Raw genomic sequence first — 15,636 nt, forward strand, 5'->3', positions numbered from 1 at the left:
AATCTATCTAATGATATACGTAATAACAGTCCCAGGGTGCCTTTTTTTGCATTGAGTATTTTTACTTGTACATTTTAAATGCTGGACTTTTACTTGTAACAGAGTAATTTGTACAGTGTGGTAATAGTACTTTTACTTAAGTAAAGGATTTAAATTATTCCTCCACCACTGCCTGAGTTTGCAGGATGATCTTTGAGGCGGAAAATCACATCAATTTGAATGATTTGCTAAGTAGCTGCTGAAATAGATACATTTTGACTGGATACAAGAAGTGTTACAGTAAATGAGCATACTTATAGCTGTATATGGAAAAACCAGGCCAAGTTTGTAACATCACAGCTGAACGCGTATGTGCAAGAGTGTGTGTGTGTGTGTGTGTGTGAGTGAGACAGCCCGTGTGTGCAAGAGTGTGTGTGGCTCTATCATCGTCTCCTCTCTACACCACAGACAGGTGATTAATAAACATTAAACAATCCCTCCTCTCTCAAACACACCGGAATCTGACGGGAAGAACAGCATATGTTTGCCTGGAGGCACAGAGAGAAATGGAGAGCGGCCCCGCTGAGTGTCAGATAGAGGGAGAGAATAGGGGGAGAGAGGGGGATGAGGAGGATGAGGGGAAGGGGGAGTTAGGTTACAGAGTGGGAGATGAAGGGATGGGGGGGGGGGGGATTGACACAGGAGGGTAATGAGATGGGAGGAGAGAAAGGGAGATATAGGCAGGTAGAAATGAGTGATGTTTGAGAGCGTACGAGCAGACGACACGTGTATGTGTGCAGTCCCTGGAAAGCAATAATTGCATTGAGTATCTTGTCCTGGTTAAATAAAGTGAAGGACTGTGGAGGGGTGGTGAGAGGTGGTCGGTGGGAGAAATGTGGAACAGATGGGTTGAGGGGGGGAGCCGAGGTGTGTTGTGGCTTGTTGGGCGCTGGGGGTCGCACCACTGCCTCTGTTCTCCCAGGTACAATGTTCAGGGCTGCAGCTGTGATGCCCCCATCTCCCCGGGCCCCTGCTGGAGCACTGCATGTATAGAGGGGGCCTGATTTATATTTTGACTGGCCCCTTGGGGCTGCACACAGAAAATGTGTTCATGGCCACTAATTCAGGCTCTTGTGTTGGCAACCTTTAGCCATGCGCTATACAAGTACGAAAACAATTAGTCGATTAATTGTTTAGTAGATTGACAGAAAATTCATCAGCAATTTTAGTATTTAATTAAGGTGATTTACAGCCACCTTAGCATCTCTGTGAGGCTGTACTTAAAGGTCCAGTGTGTAGGATTTAGTGGTATCTAGCGGTGAGGTTGCAGATTGCAATATACCTCCGCTCACTTTCGGAGAACCTTCTGTTGCTTTCATGTAACGTAAAAAGGCAAAAGGCCCTCTCTAAAGCCAGAGTTTGGTTTGTTCTTCTGGGCTTCTGTAGAAGCATGTCAGACTCCCTGAGAGAACCCGTCCCATATGAAGATTTGCCCTGAGGAAGAGGCCAAACCGTGGAATGACAAGTTTCAGGTCTGTCATGTAATGCATTTTAGGCAATCTTTAAAGGGACGTCTATATTAATTAGTGAATGAATTAGTTCTCTTTTATTTTAGGTTAATAAACTTCCCAGTACAAACACTTGAATAGTTCTTACTTAAGTTATAAGGTCCTAAAAGTTGTAAAATTCACTGATAGCCGAATCCAGAGTTATTTCCGTGCTGCCGTTCATGTGAAGGAACCTAGCTAAATGCTAACGTCAGCATGCTAATATGCTCTCAATGACAATGCTAACATGCTGATAATTAGCCGGTTTACCGTCTTCACCATCTTAGTTTAGAGTATAAGCATGCTAACATTTGCTAAGTAGCACACCACACAGAGTAAAGCTGAAGCTGATGAGAAGGTCTTCTTTTGTTAAACCAAATTGTTGGACAGATGAGTATGTTTACCTGATGAAGGCGTTACAGTACATTGAAAGTTATTACAATTAATCCTGAGGGGGCGTGAATGCGTGTACCAAACTTTAAGGCAATCCATTTTATAGCTGTGGAGACGTTTTTATCAGAACCAAAACATTGGGAATAGAATATCTTTTGATTTTGGACAGTTGGTCAGATTACACAGGCAGAGTGAAGACATGCGGTTGGTCTCTGAGAAACTGTGATGGACATTTGTCACCATTTTTTGACATTTTATAGACAAAGCAATTAAGCTAAAAGATATCGACACATCAATCAATAATGAAATGAAGTGTTAGTTGCAGCCCTCGCTCTGACCTTCCTGTTGAAGTCACAATAGACTTTGCCTACAGGGATCAATAAAAAATATCATTATTGCAACAAATGGAAAGAGGAAGCATTTACAATGTGAGCACAATAAAAGCCTATTGTCACCTTTGGATTTAAAAAGTAAGTTGAAGTGGGCAGTTGCATTTAAATGTACCTAAAAGTGCCATTACTTTTTATCGCTCCGATATCCCAGATGAAACCATAAAAACATGAAACTAAACCGATCAGTTCTTAATTCTTTAATAATATATTACATTTATGCCGTAATACAATAATAATAACAACAGTAATAACATTAATAATAAACATACACAGAAAGTACAAAATGATTTGTCTTATTTTCTTAAGTTACCAACACGTAGTACTTCAAAATAAAAGAAACCAAATCTCCTTTAGCTGCCTTTGACTCCTCCTTACTGTTAGAGAACCCAGAGAACTCAATTTCCCATGACCACCCACGAAGAAGAACTACATATGTCCAATCAGGTGGAGTTAAAAGTCTCCCAAAGTTCAAGAGGAGCAAAGAGCAGGTTGTTGTCTCGGATATGGCTTTACGACACTTCCCAGATGAGTTTAGTCCAATAAAATGTGTAAAAGTGTGTGTATGAGAGTGACTGATGAAGGCAGGGGGTTCTAAAACGCAGATAAAGGTGACATGTTTACCAAAAAAAATAAAAAAGGGGGAGGAAATAAATACAGCCATATGTAGGAACTCATCCTGAAGAGATGTTTTGTCGACGCCATCATGACACAAACCAGCTACTGAGAAGAGAGGTCCATGCGTCATGTTGAGTGAGGTGGTTGTGGACACACATTACAGTACAGATATCATCATGACCCCCGCCTCCTCGACGAGAGGGGCCTCAGAGGTTTTTCTGGGAGGTAAAAGTCTCAGTTTTTATCCTGAGGGCGAAGGTAAAGACGCAGAGGAGCAGCGGTCAGTCTTTCTCCCCTCTTTTTCTCTTCCTTTCTGCCTCTCATCTCATCCACCCTTCAACACATCTTGTCTGTCCTCCCTCTATTTGCGGTGCTTCATCTCCTTGTCGTGGTGGTTCTTCCCTCCGCCCTCTCCTTTGTCCAGCATTTTGATCGCCTCCATCAGGTAGCTCTGGAAGGCGGAGAGTGCGGCGCAGATGGCGGGGGTACCGAAGCCGTGGGTGAGCAGGCTGAAGTGGGTGAGGCTTCCCTGGACGCCGGGCTCAAGGCAGGGGGTGGGTCGACTGCCGCCCAGCGGAGAGCGGTCCTGGGACATCATGTCCACAAACTCCTTACAGATCTCCCTGAGAAGAACAAAGACAAGACATCAGTTTGTTATTTTATTTACATTTTGCCTTTACCATGATTGAAACCTGAATTATGTGCCAAATTAAGATTTTTACACCCTCAACAGAATGGCCACTGGAGTTTGGGGGGCTTAGCGAAGTCCAACTAAATAAAAGGGGTATATACAATTTACTTATATCTACAATTTCCCTTTGAACTGTTTTAACATTAGTTGAACATCTTTGTTAAAAATGTTGTAGTTGGACTGAATGAATCTTTTATGAGAATGTATTCAGTTTGCAGGTGTCTTGATATTTATTTTGCATTTCGTCCATCGTACCTTGTATGATATTTAAGCGCATACTGTTTACAACTTGGTGGCTAATATTTTACATTAAAAACTGCAAAACACAGAGACATTTAAATTCTGAAATCAAAACTGATGTGTTGGGATGGTGGCCAAAATGTAGTTTCTTTGTTGATAAAGAAAATTATTATTGAGATTATTGTTTTTTTTAGTAACTTTAAGTTTAAGTTTAATTTAAAGCATATTTTGATGACTATCAGGATAATATCATGGAGTTTAATTTTTTGGTTAGGATAATCGTGACATGAAATCTTCATATTGTCCCATTTCTATACCCTAGTGTGGTTAAAAACCCGAGAGCCTACACTTCCCATGATGCAGCTTAATGGCATCTTTTGTCAGACGCTCCGTGTCTGGTGAACACTCACATCTTTAAAACTAAATGCCTCTCAGTTTGTAACACATTTATTATGTTGTCAAAGCCCACGCTGAAATTACTCAAGTGACAAAACTCCTAGTATTCCCCATGACCAGCAAATTCACATGTAAAATCAGTGGACTGCTCCTTTAAAGATTGTGCAGTTGGAGGGATGAAGCACTCACTTGGTGGCGAGCAGCATGCTGCGCCGTGTTGGGAGCTGGTCCGGCTCGCTCTGCCTGCACAGATACTCAGCTGTGGCTCTGGCTGGAAACTCTGTCTCACACACGTAACCAAAGTCCCGCGCCAGATGAACGGCCTCACCTGGAGGAGGAGGAGGAGGAGGAGGAGGAGGAGGAGGAGGAGAGTGAGACTGAGTCTAACTAGTACAAAAAGGGATAGTCTTCTGCATTAGGCAAAAAAGCAGCTCTACTTCTGTCAGTGCTCCAGTTGTGTTTTTACATCAGATAATTATCCATATATATGCTTTTAAATGACACACATTTAAAGGACTGCTGTAACGGCGTGGGTCGGGTCAGGTCAAGAGACAAACTCAGCCATTTCTCTCACTTTCACCACTCAAACAGTTCACTGCTCTTTGGCTTTGTGAGGCAGCCGCAGCTTTAGCTTTTTCAAGTGACACCATCCATGCATGCAGCCCCCCATGCTATGACTTGTTTATTCATGTCTGCTCATGCGAGTATATTTCTATGTGAATATGTGTCTCTATCTGTCAGGATATATGCAGGTCACTCTATGTGTGTGTGTGTTTCTCCCTACCCTCCACTAGAGATGTTAGGAGAGTGACGTTGGCTGCCTTGCGTCGCCCGGCGGGCAGGTTGAGGCCAATCTTCTCCAGACGCTCTCTCAGACAGCGGCCACCATTCTTTGACTTCGCCCTGAGGGGGGACAGGGAGACAGAGAGAGCAGTTTTTAGGAGATGGTTCTTGTGTGTATGTGTGTTTCTGAGTTTTGTGTGTGCCTGGCTGTGTCCATGGCTGGCATGTATGCATGCATTTGTGTGTGTTTATGTAATTGAAAGTGAAGCTGAAATCTCCCTACAGTATGTTCCCTGTCAACACTCATAGTGTCTTGTATTCTTTCGGTGTTTTTTGTTGTTACTTTGCCTTTTATCAACACTTTCTTTATTCTTAAGTACCTATATTCAAGAAAATGTTGATATTTATTAATACAGAAATATTTAGCAGTGGCAGAAGAAGTATTCAGAGTTTTTACTGAAGTCAAAGTAGCAGTACCATCGTGTCAAAGTATGTCATGCATGTACAGTAAACAGTAAACGCACAGAAGTATTAAAAGACATATGTACTATAAATATCTAAAGTAAAAGTACTTATTATGTAGAAAACAGCCCCTGTAAGTGTAATATTGTTATATTAATAGATATTAGGGTTTGGTGTATTAATATGGAAGTAGCATTTCTCTGTTAGTTGAGGTGGAGCTTATTACTTTACTTATACTTTATATATACAATCATATGTGCAATCCTAGGAATCAGTAACTACAGCAGTCAAATAATTGCAGTGGAGTAAATAATACTTTCCCCTCTGAAATGCAGTGAAGTATAAAGTAAAACAGAAATACTCGAGTAAAGCACAAGCACCTCAAAAGGATAGTCATTGATGTGTTATCAGTGGGGTCGCGTTATCTCTCTGCTGAGGAGGTTTACGATATTTACTACTCTTTAGATCTTTTAATTATGTCCTCTTAAAGTATTTCAGCCTGCAACCCCATTCATAAAGTTGCTTTCTTGCCCCGAGGCTGTGGCTCATTAAACCACATTGCTTCTCTTATGATTTAGTCCCATGACCCATTTTGGGTCCTCAGCTCTGGCCCCATGGTTAACCTAAAGCGCTCTTATTCTGAAAAGCTTTGGGAAAATGGAGTACATGGTTGATATCAAAGGACGTTTACATCAAGAGTCTCTGTGGTGAGTTTTCTATTAACTAATAACGACAAAGTACACTCACAAATTCAATACAAGGAAGCAGTTTTCAGTTCAGTTATCTTTGTCATGATACGATTGTTATATTTGTAAAATTACATTTAACAAAAAACAAGATGTTTTGGCAGCTTTCATCTCTCCCCTGCAGTGTTGTTTATGCCACTGAGTGAAGACTACATTTTTAATAAATGCTGGTTCTTGATTTTTTTCTCTTTCAGTTATCGATATGAATTAGAGAGATACACCACTAAATAACAACATGAGCTTGCAAGTGTAACAGCTGTTATCATCTCGAATTCAAGTTATTTAGGGCACTGGTTCTCATTGCATATGTTTCATATGTCTATAAGCTGTGACGGTTCAAGCAAGGACAGATTTCCCCTCCTTACACTGTTGCTTTTGAACAATCTTTAGAGGTTTATTGAGGTAAAACTCTCCAGTGTAAAAGCAAAGATGTAAGATAAATGGTAATTATTCATTAAAAGGTGTATTTTAGTAAAGGCTTAAAAGAATCCTAATTAGACTCCTTAAAAAACAACTCCATCACACCCTCTTCATTCCCCATCTCCCTCTCACCTGCGGAGGACTCCACCCAGCAGAGAGGCGTTGAGGCACTCAGGCGGGGAGAGGCGTCGCTGCACCTCCCCGACCGTCACCTTGTACTTGGAGGTGGAGCTGAGCAGCGAGAGGCGACCCGGGACCGAACAGAAAACCTCGGCTGGGTTGGACACGGATCCCACACCGAGACCCTCCTTACAGAGGGACAACATGGGCATGGACGAGCCGTTCAGCTTGGACGGGATGGGAACTAAGGGAGAAATAAAGGAGGCAGAAAAAGAACGTTTATTTGCATGCAACCTTTACATGTTTTTAGGCTATTTACATTATTTGTGTCAGACAAAAATCTGAAAATCAAAGCTACAGAGAGTTGTACAGCAACAAAAGCAGGATGCAAAGTGTGAATGGCAGCGTGCCCCTCCTCTCCTGATTAATCTATTCAGTGTAATGCTCTCCCCTGCGTCGACAGCTCTAATTCTGGAGTGCTGCTTGTTGATTCTGTTGTTTGAACTTCAGGCGGTTACATTGTAACATAGTTTCATTTCACACATTCAAGAGCTCAATTCACACTCACATTTCTGCACTGTGGTAAACTTTTAAGATGAGTTTTGTGAGGAGGAGGGGGAGTGGGGTGTCAAAGCTAATGATCTGAAGACTTTTCTAACCTCTTAATGAGTGAAAGATTTGGGGAGAAACGAGGCATTTTTAAGATGCATCTCCCCGATCTGTTCGTTGACCACAACACTTGTTGCAGCGCTGACAGGTTGTTCAGTTACACATCTGATGATGTCTGTTGAGAACAAAGTCTAATTGGCTTTTCAACCTTTGTTATTGCCATCTTTTAAGGTGGTAATTGGTGTTGATGAAATAATCTGTGGAGTCTTAATCTTAAATCCTGAATCCACTAAACCTGCAGTTGTGTGGGCAGAAATCCTCTGAATAGAGAGGATTGAAAGGAATCAACCCCTTTGTGTGTGTGTGTGTGTGTGTTCATCTACTTCTATACTTATGAGGACCACATTTTCAAAGATAACGTAGATCTGTACCCTTAAGGTCTTTTTTTAGATTTCATTTTAGATTTATAGTAATCTGAAAATTGTTGCTCATTTACCTCAATTGATCCCGAGCCATGCAGAGACATTTGGATTTATGAGCGCAGGTTTTGAGAAACCCATTCATGAAATTTCTGCTTTCACCCCAATACAACGGAGGTGAATGTGTTTTTTTTTTACTTTTGGATGTGTTTTCTGTGGGTAATTGGAAAACTCAATTTGGAAAGATGTTATGCCGTTTAATTTTTTTAATGTGATTTGTCAATGTTGTGAGCACCGCAGAACAACATCCCATTCACCTCCATTGTATTGGTGTGGAGTCAGAAATCTGGACATCCTGGACAAATGAAACCAAAACTATCAGCATGACTGGACACCACAAAAGGCAAAAGGTAAGAAATAGAAAATATCTCCGAGAAACAATATTTAAAATATTTCTTTAGGAACAGGAATCAACAGAGGTTGCATGTCGTTCCCAGAAAACATGTTTTTTTCCTATCATAAGGGAGAATCATCCTTTTAAGGCATGTTAAGGTATCAATTAAGCAGTTAAAGGTGCTTGCAATTATAGTAAACAATACATTGATGTTTACAAGAATATGCAACATGTGCATCTTTCTGATTTTCCTGTGGTCTCTCCAATCTTGATGGCTCTACAATTTTAACTTTCTGTCTCTTTAAAACATTTTTTTATCCAAACAACTGTGCAGTGGGTACACCGGCTCTCCCCTCACTCTGTGGGCGGCGGGTGGTCTCTTTATGAAGCCCTGCTGTGCAGCGCAGACTGAAAATCCTCTCATTCACAAGCAACCGATCAGCCAGCCGGCGAGGCCACAGAGTTCCCTCTAAAGCTGCCTCTCTTTCTCTTATCATCTTTGACTCTTTCTTGTGCCTCCCACTCTTTATCTTCCCCCTCTTTTTTCCTATATTCTGTCTCGTTCTCTTCTCCCTATTGGATTTTCTTATTCATGAGGGCTTTAGGTTTGCTCTGCTATCTGCTATAAGTGCTTGCCGGGGAGAGTCTCGCTGTGGTAATTGATCAATTCGAAGCGTTTGGCAAACAAGTGGAATCACTGTCACTTCATCAAATGACTGCTGGTTAGTAGCAGTTTGAATCGAGCTACAAATGTACAGTATGAGCCTGCTCTTCCTCTGGGACTTGATCAGGAGAATTAAATCCTTGTTTTTGTGAAAACTTTATGGCTTGGAGAGGATCATACAAGTGAGGGGTTTGGATATTTAGAATTTAGAAGGCCAAAATACATTCAAAATGTGAAAGGATGTTGTTTAAAATCCACATTTCTTTCTTCATTTAAAAGTGACTTCTAAAATACAAGGCGTCCACGATGTTAACGTTTTATTTTGTCAGCAAAAGCACATTTAATGTAATCCTGTCAGTCATTTTATAACACACTGGGTGTCATCTTTAGCTCGTTTCAGAGCAAACCTTCACTCCCCCCCCCCGAGCGAGGATTTCACAGTATCTCACGACTCCACCAGCAACAAATCCAACTTGAATTTTCTAATCGTGCCCCTGTGTCTCCTGCAACTCAGAGTCGGTAATATTAGAGTGATCACACTCTGCAAATTTCCCCACAACTCCTCTTTTATCATGTTCCCCTCCCTTTTCTTCTTTGCCCCACTTCTCCTCTCCTCTTCACTCTAATCCCTCTCTCTCTCTCTCTCTCTCTCTCTCTCACACACACACACACACACACACACACACACACACACACACACACACACACACACACACACACTCTCTCTCTCTCTCTCTCTCTCTCTCTCATATGACCATGAACAGTTCATTAAGAATGTGTGCCTTTGGGGTGAAGTCTGCAGCTGAGTATTAGAGGACTTCTTGACTTCAAATGAAATAGCAAAACAGAATTATTTATAGTGTGTGAGTGTGTGTGTGTGTGTGTGTGTGTGTGTGTGTGTGTGTGTGTGTGTGTGTGTGTGTGTGTGTGTGTGTGTGTGTGTGTGAGAGAGAGAGAGAGACTAGTGTTGGAGTGCCCCTAAACACAAAACCCCCTTCAGCATGTATAGCACAATTATATAGGTGCACACTTACACACTTACACACTTACACACACGCACACACACACACACGCACACAAACACACACACACACGTACACGCACACACACACAGCTCTCCCACCTCTTACCTTTTTTAATGACAGAGTGGTCGAGGATGCCGAGGGCTGATCCTTCCTCCATTCCCTGTGTCAGACAGACAGACAGTCACTATCATTTATCCACCGGCCTCACAGCCAACACACACACATTTTTATGCACACATTTATATACACACACACACACACACACACAGGTTTTCTCTCTCAGGCCAAAGCAAGATGGACGGCCCAACATTAGGTTTTCCCTCGCAGCACATATGAACAACTATCCATATCAGAGTAAATAATAAAATCTGTAACTCTTATTCGATTGAGTTTCTTCATGCAGAATGGAAAGATGGTAAATGATAGAAGTTATGACGGATGATTTTGAACAAGTTGTTCCTATTTCTACAGAGCTTGACACTAAAGGACTGTTTTGCTGTTTAATGTTTTACATTTTGTAGCATCATATAAATGTATTATTTTTATGTTATTTATGAGCCCAGTTTTTGGTTCACGAATAATTTTTTTGAAAAAGAAAAGTTGCCCTTTTCATCTAAAATACAATTAAATTGAATAAATAATTTAAACTGTTTCAAATAACTAAAGAACAGTTTTTAAAACATATAAATATGTTCTATTTTTTTGCCTAGAAATGTAATAATTTCCTATACATTTGTTTCATGTTCATCTCACTATAGGCATATTTAGGAAAAAAATAATATGTGAAAAAAGAAAATATGATTAAATAATATAAAAAAAACGGCCACTGTAGAATAAAAGGCAGATTATTTGATCTTTCCATTCACTGAGGATAAAATTGTCTTTCATGGCGATTCTCGGATGTCTCCTTTGTGGTGAATTTATAAGAGGATTCAAACGCGAAGGATATAATCCATTAATCAAATAAAAGGTCCTTGTCAAGTGGGAGCGTTTAACAGTAACATGCCCGGGTTGACTCCTTGCCTGGCGCTCCTGTCAAACGTTTCTTTTCTATTAATGACCGTGCACATCAATTGGTCTCGGTGTGTTTTTCTGCGAGGAGGCAACAAACAGCGTCTGCAGCTGCACCTGCTGCAGGGAAGCTGACTGCTCAATAAACCATAGAAACTATTCTTCTTCCAAAAAAACCTGCAGAAGGCAAAGGGCTGCAGAATCACTTTGTCTTTGTGCGAGACATCGGAGAGTACTGCATGAATGTCCTGACGAATAATAAGACGGGCAAATGTCACCCAACAAAAAAAAAAGAAAAAAACGGAATTGTCTAGAAATAAAAATCTTAAAATCTCAAAAAATGATTACATATTTTCATATAGTCTATATAAATCGTAACATTTCCTCTACTGTATATCTACACTATGAATTACAGTCACTAAGACCCCAGCGTAACATTTTCAACTCGAAACACAGCTGTCTCAAAAACTCTTAAAAACGACATGAAATACACATATTCAACAGGCCACGAAAAATTCATATTTGACAACATTAAGGATAGCTATTTAATATACTGTTTGTAATTAATTCATGAACGAATATTTGAGGGGAAAATAAACTATTTCTGCTAATATTGTTGCAAAAATATATCTTTCAGATCTTACAACAGTACATAGGCAGTTTTTCATTTTTCATTTTATTTGAGTTTCTTTAGTCTGTTGTAAGGGACGCACAACAGTTTTCCTTCTTATTATTCTAATTGTCATTGGACATGTTTATTATAAAGATAAATAAATATAAATAACAGGTAAAACATTTCAAATCAATGAACATAATTAATAATATGTATGCCTAGTGCATAATTAAAAATCTATTTAATCAATGTGAGCTATTTTTATTATGAATTGTGTCGTTTGAAAGAAATGGAAGATAAATTGCCTTAAGGGCCTTTTTAAGTATGAGGGATATTTGTGCACTTATTGTCTATGATATTAGAGTATTGTGAAGGCATTGGAATAGAAAAATAATAATAATCAAAGAGGCCCAGAGGAGATTTTTTTCATAAAGTGTTCATGTTTGTGCGCAATGATCAGTTACTTTTACGCACGGTCTTCCCAGTGCGCAGTACCAACGCAACCAAAGGATGGAAAGCTAAAAATAAATAAATAAACTCACCTGAAGATCGTCCAGGCCGTGATGTCCCAGGTGCATCCCGAGAGGACCGTCCCCGAGAGCGGCAGCACCTTCTCCGAGACCGTGCAGCAGCCGGGGGACAGCTGCATAATCTCGCCGGGGGTCGAGGCTCAGAGCCCGGTGCGACTGTGAAAGGAGTCCCCCATCGTCGGAGCGCGACCTCTGCGAGTGCCATGCCACTTGCTGATGCTGATGGATGGAGTTGATGGAAGTGTAGGGGTCTGACAGGTGGGAATATGAGTCCTGGCTCTGGGAGTATGGCAGGGAGGACTGGGGATAGGGGGGAGGGAAGTACGGAGGCTGGAAGTCAGAGGCCGGAGTGTGGCAGAGCGGGGGAGCCGAGGAGTAACCGGCCTGGTTCAGGGAGGACAGCTGGGAGAGGCGCCCACTAGGCGAAGAGCCGCTTAGTCCGTCTGCGCGGTCCTGCAGAAAATTAAAAGTTTGCTTCATATCAGGAGCTCAAAGACCTCAAAGTGTTACACCGAAGATGCAACACGGGACAAACTATTTCATTATATGTCACAGAGATTCCAAAAGTTTTCAGCTCCGGGAAATGTTAAATGTTAAAGCATGAAAAGAAAACTTAAAAAATATATAACGATTTATTTAAAAAAATATATAACACAAAACAGCTAAATTAATGTCTTTCAATTTTGATCAGATGGTTGGAAATAGAAGCAGCGCTTGAAATGATGCGCACTGGCAGAAGACGCCCTTGGCATCGCTGCTGAACAGTGTCAGAAAGGTCACGGCCACCAAGAAGCTGCACAAAGGACAGGTAATGCACAACAACACGTTGCTCCGGGAGGGGGTTACGTCTGTAAATAATCGGTCATCGTGTCAACGAAACCACATTGACACCACAATATGAACATAAAAGGGGAAAAAAGGTTCATTTAGGCTGACAAGGCGCAGAAAACCAAATGTGATTTTATTTGCCTTTACAAGTTTAACCCCTCATGTAAAAGAAATGCCAGCATGCACCAGTATGTGTCAAAGAAATGTAGTCCACTAGCCTACATTTATGCTCACACACATCCTGGTAAAATTGGATTTCTTTTAAAAAGCTGGGTCACCCAGATCAATGCTGCTGTTGTGGAACAATGCCTATTATCTGTCAGGCAGAGAGGCCTACTGTCAGGTTAAAAGCACACACACACACACATATATATATATATAAATATAAATATATATATGTATCTGTCATACATCACCCACACTGTGCGGGATTGTGTGTTCATGATTTTAGTCAACAAAGTTTATATTTGGGGCTGTAAAACGCAATAACACTCCTCCAGAGAGATGGACTACTACTCTGTCTCGGCATGTCACAGTTTGTGCAGTGAGTGGACACTTTACTGTCAGCCGGTCTCACTTGCTGTGACACTGTGCAGACAAAGACCGTCTCCGGAGACAGATGCGCAGCGCCGCAACACTAAACTATGTGTCAGAAAGGCTCATTGGGAAGTATGGACATTTGACACTTAAGATTCTACTGGAGAGCAAAGAACACATTTACCAAAAATATATTTAACTGTCAGCCAAAGAAAACCACCAACGATTATTATGTAACTGTTCCAGTTGATTAATCACACATTAATCAAATCCTAAAGTATTTTTTCTATCTTAAAGTACCATAAAATAGCTGTTTTTAAGTTATGATAACACATTGTGCGCATACAGAAAACAAACTCTTCCCTGAAATTGATTTACATTAGTAACACACAGACATCAGCAGTTTAAAAAAAACAAGAGTCTCTATGAAACTCACCATAGCGGAATACGTGTGGATTAACATCTGGACCACACTAGATATCCCCAAATTTAAATTCAACAGGATGCGCAGGCTTCCAACGACTGAACGATGTCACCAAATGCTCCGAGATGTAATCCAGGCTGTGTTTAATGGTCCATTAAATTCAAAGGTGTTATTTACTTTTCCTTCTCTCTGTTTGACGGAGCTCTTTACGCGCAGATAAAAAGCTGCTGCTGTCAGATACTCACACACGCGCACAACACACACGGAGTCCTACAGACTCTCCATGAGCGCACTACTTATAGGTTTTGCGCGCACCCGGCAGAATGAGGGGAGGGGTCGACAGGGTCTACTTCTCTTAAAGAGATATATTCATTCAATTACCCTCCGTTAATTCAAACACAAACACACACACTGTACCTGCATTTATTGTTTGTTTCGTTTAAAAAATGTCAGTGAATCATATTCTGGATTTTATGCACCGAGAGATGATACAAACATATCAGTTTTAATATGATTATCTAAAGATCATCTTTAAAAAAAAACCCATTTAAACATAAAGTCCTCTCATTTTAACTTCCAAATAAAGACGCACGGATATCCAGATCTTTTCAGCTTTATACTTCAAATATCTTTTAAAAAAAATGTCACCCAAGCTAAGTAGTTCACACGTTTCATAGCCGACAAGTACATTTTCTGGATTCTCTTAAAAACAAGCCAACAAGGCCCTCCATGTGCAGCCTTTTGCTCATTGATGCTGGTCCTGTACATGCCAGACTGCTGAAAGATAAATTGCACCAATGAAAACAGAAAAAACTCTGAGGTGTTTCTTTTACCTGCAGAATGTCAGTCTTGGATCGGGATTTCCAGAGCATGGCGGTGCCGGTGGTTATCAAGCTGCCGCTGAGGGGTTAATGTGACGCGGTGGATGAAGAGGAGACTGGCTGAAGGTACAGAGAGGAGTGAGTTAGTTTGAGAGATGATGCAGGAGTTTGTATGGATGGGTGTTAGGGAGGGGGGTAAGAAGAGAAAGAGGGCGGGAGGTGACAGGAGTCACGCAGGGGGGTAAATAAAAACTTTTTCCACAGTGTGCATGGACTATCGGGGATGAAGTGGTGGATAAGAAAAACATGGCTGGTGATAATAACATGGAAGAAGATCACCGATATTAACAAATACATTCATTTCTTCCTTTGATACGTCATGCAGCATTTTCATTTGTTTTGTGTAAATTAATGTCAACATAAAAAATATTCTCAACTCAGAATATAATACATTTATCCAAATATTTGCAATTAAACAATTAATACGAACCTACATGTAATATTTTATCAGGAGGAGTTACTTTTCTACAATTTCTTTAAGAAAGCACTGTATTGAAAACAGGAAATAATTTACTATTTGGGTCAATCTGGATTTATTTTATTCCTTTATCATCTTTCTCCAACTTTTCACTTTAACACTTCGGTTCTTTTCATTCACATCTCCCTCTGCAAATATACAGACATATTCTACTGTAGATAGCGACAGAGTGTGTCAGTCAACAACTTCAAGGCACATTAAATCCAAACAAGTATCAGTGCGCCATCTTGTGGTCGTTCATATAAAAGAGGATCCACCTTTACAGGAGCCTGCTGTGACATCCTGGTTTGTTAGATGTTAACACTTGTATCATATTTACTCCATTTATTAAAAAGTAAGGATATGAGTACTGGGTAAAAACTTCAGGCCAGAGTGGTAGACTTTATACTTACACTACTTAGAATAAATAAATAAAAATAAAAAAGTTGAAAACAAGAAG

The 15,636-nt window shown here is 40.6% G+C and overlaps 1 protein-coding gene across 1 annotated transcript; it reads right to left on the reverse strand.

Moving 5' to 3' along the window:
- Nucleotides 1–2,532: 2,532 nt before the first annotated feature.
- Nucleotides 2,533–14,094, reverse strand: tfap2e (transcription factor AP-2 epsilon). The gene is made up of 7 exons (XM_029443140.1): nucleotides 13,851–14,094; nucleotides 12,062–12,502; nucleotides 10,001–10,055; nucleotides 6,797–7,028; nucleotides 5,038–5,156; nucleotides 4,443–4,581; nucleotides 2,533–3,549 (listed from the first exon to the last, which is right to left on the reverse strand). The coding sequence occupies exons 1-7, from the start codon at nucleotides 13,875–13,877 to the stop codon at nucleotides 3,288–3,290; spliced, it is 1,275 nt and encodes a 424-aa protein (XP_029299000.1). The 5' UTR covers nucleotides 13,878–14,094; the 3' UTR covers nucleotides 2,533–3,287.
- Between the last annotated feature and the right edge of the window lie 1,542 nt (nucleotides 14,095–15,636).

Source organism: Cottoperca gobio, chromosome 11, assembly GCF_900634415.1.
Source record: "Cottoperca gobio chromosome 11, fCotGob3.1, whole genome shotgun sequence".
NCBI classification, from domain to species: domain Eukaryota; kingdom Metazoa; phylum Chordata; class Actinopteri; order Perciformes; family Bovichtidae; genus Cottoperca; species Cottoperca gobio.